The sequence below is a fragment of the Talpa europaea genome (assembly GCF_964194135.1).
Source record: "Talpa europaea genome assembly, chromosome: X".
Classification (NCBI taxonomy): domain Eukaryota; kingdom Metazoa; phylum Chordata; class Mammalia; order Eulipotyphla; family Talpidae; genus Talpa; species Talpa europaea.
Genome location: NC_140081.1, coordinates 12,515,323 through 12,533,950, shown reverse-complemented (window position 1 = coordinate 12,533,950; position 18,628 = coordinate 12,515,323). Strand labels below are relative to the sequence as shown.

The following is an 18,628-nucleotide window of genomic DNA, read 5'->3' as shown; positions in this document are numbered from 1 at the left end:
TTGGTGGTGGAGGATGACTGGATTTGGCTGGTGGATGTGGGAGAATATATACTGTTGCTGAGATGAGAAATTTTACACCTGAAACTCATACAGTGTTGTAATGTTCCCTAAAAAAAATCGGCCAAATCAAACTTACTTTCAAAGAATTGTGCTTTATTCCTGCTCACCAAACGGTGGTGACTAAAAACTGACATTATGCTTGCCCTCACAGAACTTGAGCTGTAGAGGGAGAGACAACTCTTACAGAATGTCACAAATAAACAGCAAGTCGTATCTGGGATGAGTGCAATGAAGGCAGTGTTAGTGGAAGGTATAATAACAGGTGAATGGGTAGTCTGGGAGGGCTTCCTGGATGGAGATGATATTTTAGCTGAGAGCTGGGGAAGAGTAGGAGTTAATTAGGGGAATGGAAATCTTCAGAGAAAAATTTTACTTCATTTTTCCCTTCCAGCAGATGTGAAATTATTGCACATCTACTTCTAATGCTTAGATAAAGCAGCTTGTCACCTGGATAAAATAAGTTACCTATTCCTGTCTACCTATCTGTCTGTCTTGTAACTGAAGCTCTATTTTTTTTTCAATTTTAACTTATTTTCTTACATTATTTTTCATTTTTGTATGATATTTGACTTCTCCCCGCAGGTATAGTTCCCATAACTCTCTCACCCCCATATCACCTGTGACCCGTCACCACAGTGTCTTGTGTGAAGCTCTGTTTTTTCCAGGTCTTGAGAGAGAAAATTGTCCCAAATCTAGTCTGGGGTAGAACTTTCATGGCTGATATAACTAGCAGTCTGAGAGGTAATCTGTAATCCTGATAGAATGCTTAGACAATCTCTTTGTGGAAGTTAGGGTTGCCCCTCTCCCCACCCCCACCCCCCTCCACTGCTAACACTCTTTAACCGGTAATTCCTTTATTATACCACCAACATCTTCACCAAGAGAGAAACTCAGGAGCCTCCTCCTTTATGGAGTTTGAAATAAAATCTTGCCTTGTGCTTCTCAGTAATCTGAGAAGTAATATGCTACCCCCTTAAACTGCCTTTTTGGCATAAGGATTATCTTGATGCTGGTTATTTTAAATAGCCTTTTTAAAAAAATCCAATGCATCAACTTCTAAAATAAAAAATATAAAGCAGACACAGGAGAAGTTACCCTTTCTAAGAGACACGTTTAAACCTCTAATTGGATGTCTCCCTCTCTACTAGGAAGAAGAGAATGACTAAATCTCTGGAAACTCTTGCAATGGAAAAGGTTTGAATTTAAATCTGCTTAAACACCCTAGCCTTGTTCATAGTGCTTTGCATGAAAAGCTCCCTTAACTGACTCCCCAACAGTATCTTCTGTCTTTCACTGGAGATGGTATTTAAAGTGGTGACGTGGGCCAATTCCAGGAGTAGCCAGTTTCCCTGGGACTCTTCCATATACACAGGAAGTATACATGCTATTAAACTTATTTGTTTTTCTCCTGTTAATCTGTCCTTTACTACACAGGAGTCGCAGCTAAGAACCTAGAAGGGTAGAGGAAAATTATTTTTCCTGCCGATCCTGGCTTAACCAGGAACTCTTCCCTCAGGAGCTGTGGACTCCTGAATCATGCTTTGGTTTGAGGTCCAGAGGCTCTTATTTTACCCTTTGAGGTAGCACACCCTGCTAAGATTCAGGGTGGAAGAAAAATACACTTTTTTTTTTTTTTTTTTAGTCAAGTGGGAGAAGGGCAAATAGAGGAAGATGGGCCAGGGGAAGTAAGTCTGACCTCTTGACCTCAGGAACATTGTCAGGCAGAGTATTTCCAGAGAGTATTTATGGAATTTGAGATTTGGAAACCAAGTTCCTAAAACTCAGTTCCCTGGAAAGTTATCATTTATCTCAAGCAACATATGTTCCCAGTTTGAAATCCTTGGCCTAGATGACTCCTCTATGCTTGGGGAAGAATGACTACAGAGTGACTTCACAGTTCACACTGAGGCATTATTCAAAGGGCTCTTGGACAGAGGGCCCGGGAATGGCATCCTTCATCTTTTCAAGTTTCCTCGAAGCTTGCTTTTAGTGGCTCCTTCCAAAACAGAGTGACTATTATTCAGTGGTGCTTGTCGCCGAAGGGGCGTGTTGTACTTTAGTCTCTGATAATCTTGATGAAGTAGACTAGAGAGAAACAAACTATTCTGGATTTGTCCCCTTCGGGGTTGGAGCATTTAAAACCTCAGCGTTGGTTTTTAAAGCTAAGCCTAAAATAATTACCATTTGAATCAAAAGATTGTGTAGAAAGGCACATTAAGAAAAAACTTTTGGTTTTGTCTTATCACTTATAAATATCAACTTAAATTTTTTTACTTCCTTTCCTGGCCCACATCTTGTGAAGGTCTCATTCTTTCCTACAAGTCATTACCAGGAAATACCTAGGTTTTAAAACTTACACTTTGCTTTTCCCCCATTGAGTTGTGTTTTGAAAGAATAATAAACTTCATGAAATTCAAACCTAGGACAATACACCGGGAAAAATACTAACACAATAACCTGGGTTGCAAAACTTGTTTAGCAAGTTTCAGCTGAGGTTAATTAAAACCTGCTTGGAAACTTCTTAAAACACAGACTGGAATGTAAACTACATTCACACCACCACCTAGATCCTTCCCTCAGGAACTTTCTCCACAGCACTTCCCTGGATTTCTGTGGGAACATTTCCCCAAAGTTCCATCTGCTCTGGCTGGAGGCCACAGTGTCCATACCCTGGGTGTCTTTGGCACAAAGCTTGCTTTCCCCTCCCACAGGAGAGGACAGTGGGCAGGCAGCCCCTCCTTAGCCCTTCTCATACACAGCTTGCTTATACCACTCTTTGAGCCCCTCTGGGAGGTGGGTGATATTGGGGTGGGGGAATTTCCCCCTGTTGGTTTCTTGTTTTATGGCTACATGCTTTAAGATAAAGGAGAATTAAGTGACATTGTTCTGGACAAGACCAGAAAGCACAAAGATCAAAGGCAGAAGAGGGAAAGGTAACAATGCTGCTCTAAGAGATCCTGTAAGAGACTATTGAATGGGCCGAACATTCGAACATCAGCTGGATAGTTTTTCAGAAGTTCCTCAGGGTTACCGCTATTATTTCTTTTGTCCAGGCTTGTTTAGAGTGATTGTCAGCTAACACCCCGTTGGTGGATAAGCATCTGCGAGATGTGCAGGAAACAAGGCCGGGGTATAATTATAACATAATGCTTTAACAACATTGCACAAGACTGCCTCAGTACTATATGCCAGAGTACATAGCGACCGTCTCGCTGACAGGCATTTGGATGGTGATTAGTGTTGGATCACGTCCTGGAATTGGGCTTGAAGCCAGGGAAACTGGAAAATGATTTTTGTTTCTTAACTCCTTGGAGGCCCGTGTGGAAAATTTAGACCATTTTTTTGTTTATTTCTGGTAACATAATTCATATATAATTTAGGGATGAGAAAGCAAAGTGGGACTTGAACCTGGTCTAATGGACTTGAACCTGAACCTGCTTGGACTTGAACCTGGTCTGCTGTGGAAAGTGAAATGTTCTTGCAGAGCTGGCTGAGAAGCGTTGGGGCAGCTGCTAGGAAGCCTGTCTCCCCTGGTTCCTCCACATCCAACCTGATGTTGGGAAGGAAAAGTTCTTCCATCTACCCTTAAGGTCCTTTCAGTGGGTAAGTTGACATAAGAACTGTGAACAGGAGAAAAAAACCCAAGTTTAATATCATTGCGTGTCTGGGAGCCCCACATGCATGAGAGGTTCAAAGACAAAGGTAAACTGAGACATGATGCTGTTGTGAAGCTAAGGAAAGGGGTAGGGTCCCCAGGGGTTGAGGGCAAGTCACAGGACGATAAGAACAGATGTTTGGTAATTAGATGTTCTCCCTGTCATACAGATGAGTCATAAAAAGTTATTTCTGGAAATAACTCTCATTATGAGCAGACTTCCTCCCCCATCTAAATCCTCAGTAGTTAAGGAAGAGGCAAGTTTCTCTCCAGTCTGCAGAGTCTCCAGTGCCTTTGACTTAAAATAATCCATGTTACCTGATACCTATACATTACAAACCAGTGTTACATGAATTTTTAAAAAAAAAATCTAGGCCTCCCCGGTGGTGCAGCGGGTTGAGCGCAGCGCTATGAAGCTGTCCACAGCCTCTGCAGCGTGGGTTCGATTCCCGGCTGGCCAGGGAGATACCCACATGGCGTAGTAGACCTCTCCTGTTGCACCCACTGCTCTCCTCAGCAGTGTCTTTGGTCTGTCTGCCTGTTCTGCTCCCAGATGTCTCTGGTGAATTCTCTCACCCTCCCATGCCTCTGGCCTGTACCCCAGTTCTTGTGTAAATAAATAAATAAATCTTTTAAAAAAATCTACATGCGAAAGTGGCACGTCTTAGGGGGGGGGGCTGTTCTGAACACCTTCCCTAAGCCCAGGAAAGACCTTTGCCAGGTGACAAAGGAACAGCCTTCATCCCAAAGCATCACCAGTGTTAATGACTGAAGGCCACCATGGTGACTTAAACTAGACAATGAGCTGTGGATTGTGAGGTGGATCTGGAGCCTGGCTGCTCAAATCAAATCTCAGTTCCACTGCCTTCTGGTTGTATAATATGCAATAAGTTGCTTCACCCCTTACACCCTACCTCCCTCATACATAAGGATTTAAGTGACATAATCCATGTGTAACAAGTGAAATGTAGAAAGTGCTCTATAATTATTAGCTTTCTTTTCTTTTTGCAATTAAAGTCTGACTCTCCAACTGGGTTCCTGTTACAGGTAAAAGAAAAACATTAGAGTTGAGTCAGTGACCCCTGAAATTGGAGGCTGGTTTATTCCATTTATTTAATGAATATTTATTAAGTGCCCACTGTGTGCCATGCATGGAACAAAGCCTGAGGGTATAAAGACAGAGGGACATGATCCCAGGATATTGGTAGTTAAGGAGGTCAACATTTCTGTTATGCCAGAAGCATAAATAAAGAAGTCAATTCGAGGGCAAATAGTGTGGCTAACTGCTTGAGAAAGGCCAGAGGTATGGGAGAGACCTTTGTGGAGGCTCAGACGAGGTTGACAGCCCAGACCTGTGTGTATGCACGTGCACATGCGCGCGCGCGTGCACACACACACACACACAGTGAATTCAAATTGCTTAACCTCTCTCCACCTCTGTTTCCTCATCTTCAAAATGGGCCTAATTCTGGGGTGTGCTGAAGCTGGCCGCTACTTGCTTGGGACAGTCTATTGCTAAATATTCAGAAATTTTGCAATGGGAAAGCTTGAGATCAGCTTGGGTGGAAGTATTTACACCATGTTTATCTGCAATTTCTACAAATCAAGACTACTTCCACCCCTGGCTGGATTTACCAGCACACCCCTGGATTATGTGGGGGAGACAAAATGTCACCTCTGCCCTCTTGGTGAACAAAGAGAGGCAGATATGGGAAATTAAAATATGTGGGGAGGCTCAAGAAAGAAAGATTATTTTAACAAGTTCTGTTTGTACAGGATTCTCTCTGCTTTGACTCCTTGTGAAGAATATTTCTTTTCTCCAGGTACAGGAAGGGCATCTTTTCATAAGGGAGTTTTCAAGGAAGAAAATGCTCTTGTATCTGTTGTTTTTCAAATGCCTATGGCTTAAAATAATCCTTATGGAAAAATGGCATATTTGAGGGTGGTGTATCCTGCCACCCTTCAGATACCCTCCACTGTTGTTCCAAAGATATAAGAAAGAGCAAAATCACAGCACGTGGCACATAGTAGCTCTTCAACACGGTTGCTCTCCCAGGATGCAGGTGCAGTGTACATCCTGTGCATGCGTACTTGGCACCTCGCTTAGTCCTCCTGGCAGCTCTGGGGTAGTTTACTTTTCACCACAACCATGAAGTCTATTTTTATCCCCATCAGTGAAGAAGAGTCAGGAGTTAACTGTTTCCCTTGACTCTAAGTGGAAATAACTTCTTCCCATCAGACCCAAGCTGCCGCTGGACCCTGTTCCTCTGCAAACAAAGATCATTGTCATTTTGGAGTCAGCTGTTTTGAAACCAACTTTTATGTTGTTGTTATTGATTTGCTGGGTGAAAAAGAGCAGTATAAGCAGTGAGGTGGAAGTAGACGGTCCTGCCCACAGCTGGTGGAACTGTCCCTGGGCTAAGCTGGAAGCCTGTTTAAAAGGCTCTTCTTGCTGGGCCTGTGTCATTATCAGAGCAGAGGGCTGAGAGCTGGGGGTACTGCTTGTGCCCAATAAATGTTGCTTCCCTGGGAACCTCTGAAGTTCAGAATTACCTAGCCATTGATGCTTGGTTTAGGGTAGAAAATGTACAAGATGAACCTGGGACATCTTAAAAGCAAGGAAGCTAACAAAGGCTTCTGAGGTCTTGTCCAAAGGACTCTGAAATCAACTTGAAGAAGCCCTCACTAGACAATTAGAGCGATCTGAGCTTCAATAAGAAAGGTGAGGGAAGAAAATTAACACAAAAGGAAATGTTTAAAGTCCATGACTTCATAATGATACTCTGGGAGAAAAAAAACTTAATTGAAAGATGTGGGGAAGCCAATTCATTCTTTTGAAAACTAGTAAATCAAGCACGATCCAAGCATTTATCCTGCCTTTGCTGGATGAAATGTACTTCAGGGTAATGAAACATGAGTGGGGAAAAGTTCTCTATATTATTTTTATTTTTTAAAAAGATTTATTTATGCATACAAGAGCTGGGGTACTCTTGCGGGGGGTGAGAGGACTCACCAGAGACAGAGTGGGGAGCAGAATAGGCAGACTGATTGAAATACACTGCTGAGGGCAGCAGCGGGGAGACAGGAGAGATCTGCTGTGGCCTGTGGGTCAACTCCCAGGCTGGGGATGGAGCTCCTGCTGCAGTGGCTGTGGATAGCTTCATAGTGCTGAGACTTAACCCCTTGTGCCACCGGGGAGGCCCCAGGAAAGTTCTCTTTATACAAGTGTTTTAGCTGATAAATGAAGAAGGAATGATAGAAATAGAACATCACCATTTTGTAACTCCTAATGAATCTGTGGACCTAGGTGGTGATACTCACGGCTGCTAATGTCACGAAAGAGATGAGCAGACGTGCTATGCCTCTTGATGGAAAAAAATCATCAATGAAATATTCTTGCTGAAAAGAATCAGACTTAAACCCGATCACATTGGAGCCCAGCCCATGAAGTTTTAGCGCTGATACCTTTGGCCCTTTTTTTTTAATCAACCAAATGCAGGCAGTGCTGCATTAGGATCATGCAACATTTCTCAAAGTTGCGTAGCTTGGATCTCTTTTATTTACTATTTTTTTTTTTTTACCTAAACCAATATTTATTGATGCTTACTACATATTTCCTTTTTTTTTTTTAAGATTTATTTATTTGTACAAGAACCGGGGTACAGGCCAGATGCGCGGGAGGGTGAGAGGATTCACCGGAGACAGAGCGGGGAACAGAACAGGCAGACAGACCGAAAGCACTCCTGAGGGGAGCAGCGGGCGCGACAGGAGGGGGTCTGCCATGCCATGTGGGACCCTCACCAGCCGGCTGGGATGGAGCCGCCACTGCAGAGGCTGCGGGCAGCTTCACAGTGCTGCGCTCAACCGCCTGCACCACCAGGGGAGGCCCTACATAAGTTTCCATCTACATTTCCATCTACATTTTCCTCATTTCAATATTTTTATTTTTTAAAGATTTATTTATTAATGCATACAGGAACTAGGGTACAGGCCAGAGGTATGTGGGATGAGAGGATTCACCAGAGACAGAGCGGGGAACAGAACAGGCAGACTGACTAAAATACACTGCTGAGGGGAGCAGCAGGCGAGACAGGAGAGGTCTGCTGCACCATATGGGTAGCTCCTTGGCCGGGGATCGAACTCATGCTGCAGTGGTTGTGGATAGCTTCATAGGTTGCATCTTAACCCCTTGTGCCACCAGGGAGGCCCCTTATTTCAGTATTTTAAAAATGTCTTTCAATTGGCAGTCTTTCCTCTTGCCCCCCTCCTTTTTTTTTTTTTTTTTTTACAAATAAAATAAGGCTGAGAGATGATGCTCAGTGCCTGTAATCATGCAGTCAGGGAGAAGCCAGGTAGGATTTGATTCTGAAGCAAGTATGGATCCCTCTTAAAGGAATCAATTCTCACAGGTCCTAAGCGGGGATTGAAATTATTCTTACATTACTCATTATAGACATATAACCAGATGTGAGCATTTTACTTTCACAGCTGCTATACAACTGTGAAACCAATATATATTTGCAAATCAAATACAAACAAAACTACCAAACTTAACAAATTTAAATCAACAACACTGATTTAATGTGAGGGGAGATGTCTTGCTGAAATGAAGCTGCTGTTTGCAAAGAAACTCTGTACTAACTCCTGTTTGGTTTTGTTTTCAGCACTGCAGGACAGTGGGATGACACAGTTCTCTCCCATTTTTCTCTGCAAACTCTCCAGAAGGTTCTCCTTCATGCAGTGTGATATGGCTTTGCTTGGCAAGAGCTCACTGTTGACGACATGGTGCCAAGGTGAGCAACACAAACACACAGAAATGGTTGTACTCACAGTTGCAACTGGGATTCAGTTACAAGGTGTTTATGTAGATCAGTGGCTCTCAACCCTGGCTTCATTTTGGAATGCACATTAAAATATAATTAGATTAGGAGTCAGGGCTCGGCATTAGTATTTCTTAAAAGCTTTCTAGGTGATTCTAATGTGTAGCCTGTACTGGGAACTATGGATTTTGATGAGCCAGAAAATACTTCTTTGGAGTATAATCAAAAAGAAATGCCAAATTCATTCATTCCTATAGAAAATATGGTAGTGAGCCCCCCCACCCCCCGGGGTTTGAGAAATTTGATGGGAGTTCGATGCCCAGAGCTACTTGTGCAGCCTTGGCCACTTAACCTCTCTGAGTTTTCATTCCTCATTATAAAGAGAAACTAATAATGGTCCTACCTCATAGGGTGTTTGTGAGAATTAGATAATAATGTGTGCAAAGCCTTGCAGGTAATGCCTAGTTCCAGGTAACTACTTACTAAACCTTACAGTGGGAGGGCTTTGCTGGGGGGGGGGGGCTCAAAAAAGGGTGTGGGTCTGTCTGTCAGAGCTGTGGGTAACAGCTGACTGGCTTGAAGCCCAGATTGGCAACACAAAGAGGAGGGATGAGACTCAAGCACAGGTTCACCTTAAGGTGATAATTCTCAGGAAGATAGGATGAAGCAAGAAAACAAAGATGAGGCCAGTGAAGCAAACAGAATTCTAGGAGCAGACATGGCCACCTGTGGACTTCCAACGGAAGCTAAGCCTGCCAGGCAGGGAGATGGGATTCCCAGAGCGTGGCCAGGTCTGGCAGTTGCTGGCGAACAGCCACTTGCCACAAGGAACTGTCACCAGACCATGATAGGTGCCGTCCTATTGAGGCCCTCCTATTGAGGGACCCAGTGGAGAGGTGACTCACAGAATGGGGTAGATGGTTCCAGAGCATTAATAAATCATTGGGTGCCTTCTAGATTGTTGCTTCTACATTTCTGCAAAAATCCTCTACTTTCTTGCCCTGGAAAACCTGCCCTGTAGAATGATCTGGGGCTCTGCTTTGGGCACTCATGGATCTCGGCGCTACCATGGGCCAGTAATCAGATATGTAGCAGGATGTTATAAGCCTGCATGTGGACAAACCCAGCTACTTCCTATTTTAATAGTATCAAAAATATTGATTTTATAAGTCTTTCAAGGGACATAATCTTAGCAAACATGTTATTTTTAAACCATACAGGGAAATCCCCAAAATAGGCTTATGTGATAATTGGCAGATCCTTAGGCCGGAAATACTGTTCTTCCCAAGTGGTTATGTCAGGTATAATATTTTAATAAGAGTCGTTTTAAACTTATCTTCACAGAGGTGCTGATTACATGGATTTTTTTCTTTTCCAGATTTATCATCGTTTATTATTTCCTTCCACAGAATTTCCCTATAACATGTTTTCTTACTTGCTCGTTGATTTCATCTTTTGCAAATTTCTTCTACAGTTCACTTTTTAAAGTGGTGTCTTTGTAATTGAGTTGAACATTCAGTGGGCTGCTGCTGTGGTGTTTCAGCTTCTAAATTTTAAACTTAAGGGACTTCTTTAAGTGGATTCAAACACTTCATAAAAACTTGTGTGGTGACAACAATGGGCCTTTAGGGCTAAGTAAGCTCTAAGGAGGATGAGAAAACAAAGCGTTATAGTGTAACTTGCTTGGTTCTTCTAATTATTCACATATTTAACCACAGTCAGCATGTCATTGTTTTCCTCAAAGAGGCTCTTTCCAAAACACAGTTTTCAAAATGTCTTCTTTCCCCACAAGACTCCTTGTGTTTAGTTAACCCTTTTTATGTTTGCCAGCCTTTCTTTTGTAGAAATCACTTGCCATCTGAGCAGGATGCTGTAAGCCTGTTTTCATGGCATGCTCTCTGCACCACCAGTAAATCCAATGCTCACTTGTACTAAATACAATGCCGAATCACAATTATTTATATGGCTTTCTACTCATGTAGGACACCTTAACAGACACTGAAACAAAAGGCTGTAGGGGAAAATCCCCTTGACTAAGGAGCCCAGGACTTATTTCCTGGAGAACACAGAAGATATGGAGTATAGTTGGTATCCGATGACTTTTGGAAAACATTCTTGGAGATCACTACAGTGGTTATTGTCAACTACTATTTTCATTGTCAAGGGAATTAGTGGGCTTAGGAATTTAGGTCAATGTAGTGAGTGATGAAAGGAGTTCTCACAGCTAAAACTATTGCTTCCTTATACCTCTCCTGAGCTTTATTTTTAGTGCAAAAGAAACCTTTTGTTTACTTCCCTTTTTACTCAAATTACTTATTGATTTGCCAATCACTGACATAACTAATTTTAGAGGCAAACGTCATACCTCCTGATGTGCACATGCTTCACTCACCCTCCACCAAAGCCCTGTGGTGGTACCCTGTCCTTTTGTTTACTTCTGGCTTTCCCCACCCCATATTTTTAAGCACTCATATTGTTTCTTTATAGAAGTTCATTATGTTAACATAATAATCACATACTCCTAAATGCTAACTTGGATGCTAATTAGCAGGATGTTAGCTTCCCTTGGTACCTATGTCCAACTCCAGCCTCTTTTGTTTGCTTATTTTCTCTAAAAAAGGTGGGGCTTTTGCTCCTGCCAAATTAGGAAAGTGTCACTTTCCTTTCTGAATACTATTTTGTGTGAGAGGAGGTTATTGTTGTCTCCCCCCCTGTTCAATTTCCAAAGTTTTAGAATCCCACCTTTTACTTGATAACAAAGTTTACTCATTCTGGTTTTTGGTTTAATGAGTTGAAAATTGTAAGATTAAATGTAGTGTCATCAGTGTAATGTCCTATTTAACATGTTGCTATGTATAACACCTTGGAATTCAACAGACTTCTTTCCAGATTTTGAGAATGGGCCTTAGCACAGCACAGCTAACAACCCTAAAAATACTTTATATTGGGTTAACAACTGTTTTTGAACAGTTGTCAAGTTATCAAGTTATGTTTCTTGGCCATTTTAATTCACAAACAGCAGGAAAAATGCTTAAGGAATAAAAGATCAATAAAAATGCTTACACGAAACAATTAAATCAAAGGGTAGTTTATTAAAAAAGAATCAAAACAGCAACTCTAAGTACCAGTGTGTACATTGTACACATTTAAATGACTCACAAGAATGAAGTTTTTTTCATATAGATTGAGATCACACCACCTTGTTTATCAAAAGATGTTCAAGGAGAAATCTGACTCCAAACCACACTCGAGATTACTACCTTTAACAGATCCCATTTCAAACATGCAACAACGCCACTGGTAATAAAGCTTTGGAATGGGTGCTCATTCTATTATTTCACTACAAATAGGATAGAAAGCAAGATAAGTTGAGAATTTATTTTAAAATAGAATGGAAGCTGTCATGTCTACACCAGCACTCCTCACTCCTCTGCTGCCATTTTTATCAAGTATTCCTTGTCGATCTTGAAGAGTCTCCATCCCTCCTCACTGGACAGATCAGAAGCCCCTCTTCTTTTATAGAAGTTGATTGATGATTCATTCCATTCTGCTACCAAGAAGTGCATTCTGCTGCATCGACACTTCATGGCCACCTGTTATAAGGGAGAGTAAGCAGTGAACATTTCACCTGCTTTCCAGGACCCAAACTTGAAGCACTCATTAAAATAATCCAGTGACTTTTGCAAGTTCAGAAGTCAAAATCTAAGACATACCTGGCTTAGGTTCTTCAGAATTTCTGATCCTATCCCAAAGCCTAAAAGAAAGAAAAGCACCAATTAAAAAGTCATTTGAAGGAATTGAAGTGCTGATTTAGGGCTGTCCCCCCTGAACTCAACAAACCTCTATAACCACTCATCACGAAGAAGTCCTCAAGATACAACAGTTTGCCAATCCACGGATCGTAGGTAAAGTAGTACATGGCAAAACCAACAATGCTGTGTCCTGTAAAAAGAGTATCACATGAGCTATGGATGAAAACCAGTCCATAAAAGTTGTAGCTGCAAAATCAGAAGACTATCTTAGGTTTTTTAAAATGTACATGCATGTGTTAAAGAAATAAGTAGCCAGTGAACGACTGTCTCTCCACTTTTATGCCAGTGCAGTCTAGGCCGCTGTTGCACGACCTTGCTGTTCTCAGAACATGTATTTGCAAAAAAGCACACATTAGAGATAGCTGAAGCCAGGCTAAAACTGTGGACTGGCCACTCTGCAATCTGCTGGATCTCACACTTGGGAGGTGAGGATGCTTTCATTACTTGCCACAGCGAAAACGGGTATGGTCTTAAACTAAACACACACATTATTTACATCCTATTCATAGGCTGGTATGGTGATTTGGGAATAAGGTTGACACGGCAGTTCAGAATAGTAAATATTTTTAGTTTAGAAACTTTGCTTCCTTAAGGTCAGAATATGAGGCCAAAAATGCAGCGTTTAATTTCAGAACTTGCCTTCCAATTCATACATTCTCAATTTACTCTCCCCAGTTTTTAAGTCAGAAGAAGCAGAGGTACCCAAAGATATTATGTAACCACCACATGCCTCTAAAAAGCCTTTCATCCCTTATGTTTTCCACTCGTTGCCTCCATCTTGGGGAACAGACTTTAGAAAAAACCTTAAACAACCACCCAAACTTCCCCTTTTTACTCTGTCTTCTGACCATTCAACGGGGACCAGCAAAAAAGGGAGAAAAAGAGCATCTGACTCCCACCTATGGGGAGTCTATTAATTCCAAATGGAGGCAAAGGTTTCAAATTAAACTTTTGAGCCATTTTATATTCCTTTGCAAACAGACAGGAAGCGAGTACAATGGAGTTTCTGATCTACCGTGTTTTAAGTGTGTGATAATAGGACCTTACCTCATTTATCATGATCATCTACTTTATTGTGTAAAGGATCTTTTAGTTACCTCCCCGCCCATCCATGTACACGGAAGGGCCATGTACATGGCGAAGCTAGAGACTGTAACCTGAAGATTGGGACAAATTAAAGAAAAAAATGTGATTTAACACAATTACAAAAAAGGTTACGTTAGTGTCAAACAAAAACCATTTATGAAACTGATTTACAATCAATGACATTATACCTAGCTTCCGGGTCTCCATAGCACTCTGCCACTTAAACAGCTTACATTCTTCCGGGTCTCCACAGCACTCTGCCCCTTATTTAAAGGGCTCTTTTAAACTGCCCTAGTAACTGCAGCATATCTATTTTTCCCCCTTAGTTGTTTGGACACTGGCTGGCTCTTATTTCTGGCCATCTGCTCAGTAAGTAACTTGGGCCTGTGTGTCAGTGTTCTACACAGCGGCCACTACGTTTTGCACAACACTCGGTCTCTGGCTTCTGGAAGAGGGCGGTTACCTTCCGCAGTCCGATGTTCCTTGGGTACTTCTGCAACCAGGCAGTGGTAGCAGGGGTGCTCTCCAAAACCATCCTCTAGCAGATCTGCAAGAAGGGGCAGCAGGGACAGTATTGGCCTGGGTGAAGGCGACAGGCACCGGCCGCTCATCCCCCAGCCCCCCACCGTTGCGTTACCTTTTTCTGTTAATAGTACTCGCTCTTCCATGTATTCATATTTAGCCAGTTCCTGGGGCGACGCACATAGAAGAGAGGGAGAGAAGCAGAAAACGGAGTGAGGCCCAGGCCCACCCAGAGGGAACGGGGTAGGCGGGGCGGGGTGGCGATGCCTTCGCGGGGTCCCGGCCCGGCCAAGGCTGGGGGCGGCGGGCGGAGAAAGACGAACTTGCCCGAGACCCGAACGCTCTGGGAGACGGAGTCGCACCCCCCCCCTGCTCCAGGAGGAGCCCGGGCCTCCGGCTACCTTGATCAGGCGCAGGATGTCACTGCAGTCGCCAGCGGTGGCCGGGCGGATCACGAATTTAGCCATTTTCGTCTTTTGCTTCTCTTCCCTTTGCGGACCAGGCCCCTGTACTTGAACAGTAGGAGGAGGTGGTTCCTCATTCGTCTCCCGGGAGCGTCCTCTTCTCAGTCAGGCTGGCACCATGACCTAGCGAACCTCGGCGTGCAACTGGAAAGCTTCCGCGGACCTGGCCACTAGGGCTGCGTGAGCCGGGGACTGCCGGGCTCTGCTTTTAGCGTGAAGAAGCCCCGCCCCGTCCGTGAAGCGCAGCACTTCGTCCAATCAGGCGCGACCTCGCCCTCTTCCGGGTGCCGCCCCCTCTTCCGGGAGTCCGTGAGAACCCGGCTCTCCCGGGCGTGGGCGGCGCGGCTCGCGGCTGCGTTCTCTAGCGGCGCCCCCTAGCGGCGCCCGGCCGCACCGTCCCGAGGCCCCTCCGTGGACTCCCTGCTTTTGCCAAAAAGGGAAAAGAGTTCCCCCGGGGACCCTGGCCAGAGAAGCGGCCGTTTCTTTCTCGGCCCAGCTGGACAGGACACTAAGAAGACCTGGTCTTGGGTGAAGGGGAAGAAGGGTTAGAGAGCAGCGGTTTTCAAAGTGTGGTCCCTGGGGCTCTGGGACTCTCAATGATTCTTTCAGGGAGTCTGTGTCAAAACTACTTTCCTAATAATAGTAAGACGTCATTTTCCTTTCTCACTGTTGCTGGATTTTTCCAGAGGCGAGCAGATGTGTAATGAAATCATCCCTCTGATGACTAAAGGAACGTGAGCTTACAGGGTCTTGTGTTTGCTAGAATTTCCTAAGGTAAGCTATCCATATTTGGGTTCCTCAATACTCCCACCCCCATTGTAATTTGTGGTGTTAACATATTTTCGTTCTACTTCCTTAAATTCTTTTTTTCATTATCTTACAATTTTATTTTATTTTTAATATTTTATTTTATATAATTCTTACATCATTCTTCATTTTTGCACAATGTATGCATTTTCATTTTGGTTATATTCCCCACACAATTGCACCCCCCCCCTTATTTTGACCCTAATCCTTCCTCTCCCCGCCCCCCCCCCCCTTTAAATTCTAATCCTGTCTAATCCTCTGACCTTTCTCGTGGAAACACTTTCCTTCTGTCTGAGGTACACACTTCATCATTTTCTTTCATGAGGATCTCCATTTGTAAAATTTTGTTTGGCTTGTCTAAAATAGGCCCCCGCGCAGGTCTCCTGGAATTGTTGCAATCCAGCCGGCATGTCTCAGGCTGAGTTTGAGAAAGCTGCTGAGGAAGTTAAGAACCTCAAGACCAAGCCAACAGATGAAGAGATGCTATTTATCTATAGCCACTACAAACAAGCAACTGTGGGCGATGTAAATACAGAACGGCCTGGAATGATGGACTTCAAAGGCAAAGCCAAGTGGGATGCCTGGAATGGACTGAAAGGGACTTCCAAGGACAATGCCATGAAAGCTTACATCGCCAAAGTAGAAGAACTGAAGGGAAAATATGGAATATAAGGGACTTGATTGGGCTGCCAGCCACACATTTCACCTAAACTTTTATAATGCCTTGCTTTTCTAATACTGTGGATAAAGTGAAATAATGAAAAAAAAAATAAATAAATAAAATAGGTCTCTAAATTAATTTTAAAATTCTCATTTTAACAATGAACTTTTATTATAGTCATTCGTTTTTGCACATGTTGCTTTATACAGCAAGGTATATCTGTAGTAAATAAATACACTCAACATTCAAAGTAAGATACTATGATTACATTCCTTATATACTCTTTCTTTACTGTCAAAAACACTTCATAAATGTATTTTTAAAAACATGATTCTTAAAACATTTTTAAAACGTGAAGCAGTTTGGATGAATTCCTCAGGCTCTGGAGGAAAAAAAAAAACCCTTTGTGTATGTGAAATCTCAATGTAGGTTACTTAAAATTCTTGAAGGATTTATTTCACTTCTTATAGACTTGGAGGGTGTAAGTTATGTCCTTTCAGTGTGTTGAGAATATCTACCCTCTGGCTTCATTGCTGTTGAAAGTTGTGGTCTATGCTTGCTCTATTTTCTGTGCTGCTTCCCCCCCCCTTTTTCCAAACTTTTAATTTTGAAATAATTAGAAGTTTATAGTATGTGTGATGCCATCATTGTTCTGGTCACTCAAGCAGTGTTCTTGTGCATTCTTAGGTTTTTTAGAGTTTTCAAAGGTAAACTTTTTGGATTCTTCAGTAATTTTTAAATGTTCTGAGAGCAGAATGTTTCCCAGCAGTTAGATTAGGGATTGTTATTCCAGAATTGTACCCTGGACACTGCCCCCTGGACCAAGTATTCAAGCCTTTGGGACATACAGGGTTTTTTGATACCTCTTCTTCCCCCAGGAACCCTCCCGATGGGTCTGCTTCAACTGCCCTGCCTGGGTTCCCCGATGAGTCTTAGAAAAAGCAAAAAAGGGGGGCCTCCCCGGTGGCGCAGCGGTTGAGCGCTGGGTTGTGAAGCTGCCCGCAGCCTCTGCAGTGCCGGTTTGATCCCCCCACATGGTGTGCAGACCTCTCCTGCCTCCCGCTGCTCCCCTCAGCAGTGTACTCCTTCTGCCTGTTCTGCTCTCCGCTCTAGCTCTTGTGAATTCTCTCACCCTCCCACGCTTTTGACTGTACCCGCCCACTGCTCCCCTCAGCAGTGTACTTCGGTCCTTCTGCCTGCTCTGCTCCCTGCTCTGGCTCTGGTGAATTCTCTCACCCTCCCGCGCTTCTGACTGTACCCAGTGCTTGTATAAATAAATTAATTAATTAAAAAAAAAGAATATTTCCCCTTAAAAAAAAAAAAAAGAAAAAGCATAAAAGGGGCCTGTGGCCCTCTCAGGCTGTAAAGGGAGAGGCTGGACCATCCACAGATGATGCTCTGCCATCCAAGGAGGGATTCTCTGCCTTAGCAATATCCCGTGTGTGCAAAAGAAAGCAAAAGTAGGTTCTCTGGCCCTTCCCACCCTCTGGGGATGTCATGCAGGGTGAGTCACTGTGGGAGTTTATGAAATGCCTTTCTCAAAGATCTTTTTAAGAAGCATTGCTTCTCATCTGCCTAAGCTGCTGCAGGTAGTGTCTCTCCTGACACTACGGCGCATAAATGGCCATTGACACGCCCTTATGTCCCCTGCTTCTGTCTAGCAGACCAAGGACTTAGGAAACCTAGTTACCAATTTACTGATAACCATAAATTAGACCTTCATGACTAAGCACCCATGCCAGCCGTCCTGTTGAAGCAAAAACAGGGCCATTTTCTGGGCCTCCCTGGTGGCGCAAGGGGTTAAGATGCAACCTAGGAAGCTGTCCGCAGCCACTGCAGCACGGGTTTGATCCCCAGCCAGGGAGCTACCCACATGGCACAGCAGACCTCTCCTGTCTCACCCACTGCTCCCCTCAGCAGTGTATTTCAGTCAATCTGCCTGTTCTGCTCCCCACTCTGTCTCTGGTGGATCCTCTCACCCCCCACACCTCTCGCCTATACCCCAGTTCTTGTATGTGTAAATAAATAAATCTTTTAAAAAAAAAAACAAGGCCATTTTCAATTTGGGTTGAGCTTTTTAGAATAATGATTGTTTCAACACAGATGCAGCATACATTTTCACTCTTGTCTTTTTCCAGCTTAAGTTTTGTGCTCTGATGCTTTATTTGGCCATCATGAGAGCCAATTGTAAAACAAGCCGGATAGGAGTGGTGTTTGTGCGTGTGTGAATGGTTAAGTCTAAGAAATTTGAGTTTTCTTCGTGGCGGTGAATCACATTAGGCTTTTCCACTGTGGTGAATAAATGGATGCAGTGGATGACGACATTCCCCCCTCTTGATACTGGAATTACATATAAAACTGCATAAAAAGGGGATTAATTGCCTAGCTTTTGAAAAAAGCTTTTATGTAGCTGATGAGTCAGTAAATCAACAAGTACTTACTGAATCTTGTCCTTGATACTTGGAAGTTATTTATAATCCTTTAGAATGACTAAAGTTTGAATCCAGCCCTCAGGGCATACAGCTTACTTTTAGAGACGTATATGACATGTCCTAAACCAGAATTTAGTAAATTGTGAGAAAGAGAATTCCTGTGACTGAGGAGGTCTGGCGGGGGGGGGGGGGCGGTGAGGAGGTGGTGGGGATAGACTGTGGGTGTTTTACATTCATTGTCTCATTTGATCCTTGAAACTGTCTTGTGAAAGAGTTAATGTTAGCTTCGTCTTTACAACCAGAAAAGGA

General features: G+C 43.3%; 2 protein-coding genes across 3 annotated transcripts; one reads left to right on the top strand and one right to left on the bottom strand.

Annotated features, from left to right (window-relative positions):
* Window positions 1-11,957: 11,957 nt before the first annotated feature.
* SAT1 (spermidine/spermine N1-acetyltransferase 1) lies at window positions 11,958-14,562 on the bottom strand (the record flags this gene model as incomplete). 2 transcript variants are annotated; one of them, XM_084259173.1, is made up of 6 exons in its annotated part: window positions 14,357-14,562; window positions 14,071-14,122; window positions 13,897-13,980; window positions 12,367-12,477; window positions 12,249-12,289; window positions 11,958-12,128 (listed from the first exon to the last, which is right to left on the bottom strand). In XM_084259173.1, the coding sequence occupies exons 1-6, from the start codon at window positions 14,420-14,422 to the stop codon at window positions 11,958-11,960; spliced, it is 525 nt and encodes a 174-aa protein (XP_084115299.1). In that variant the 5' UTR covers window positions 14,423-14,562. The 2 variants fall into 2 exon arrangements, with proteins under 2 accessions (XP_084115299.1, XP_084115298.1); XM_084259172.1 differs by having other exon boundaries at window positions 12,376-12,477; window positions 14,357-14,496.
* Window positions 14,563-15,634: 1,072 nt separating this feature from the next.
* On the top strand, window positions 15,635-15,988 carry LOC311187062 (acyl-CoA-binding protein; the record flags this gene model as incomplete). The annotated part of the gene is made up of 1 exon (XM_084258293.1): window positions 15,635-15,988. The coding sequence occupies one exon, from the start codon at window positions 15,635-15,637 to the stop codon at window positions 15,896-15,898; it is 264 nt and encodes an 87-aa protein (XP_084114419.1). The 3' UTR covers window positions 15,899-15,988.
* Between the last annotated feature and the right edge of the window lie 2,640 nt (window positions 15,989-18,628).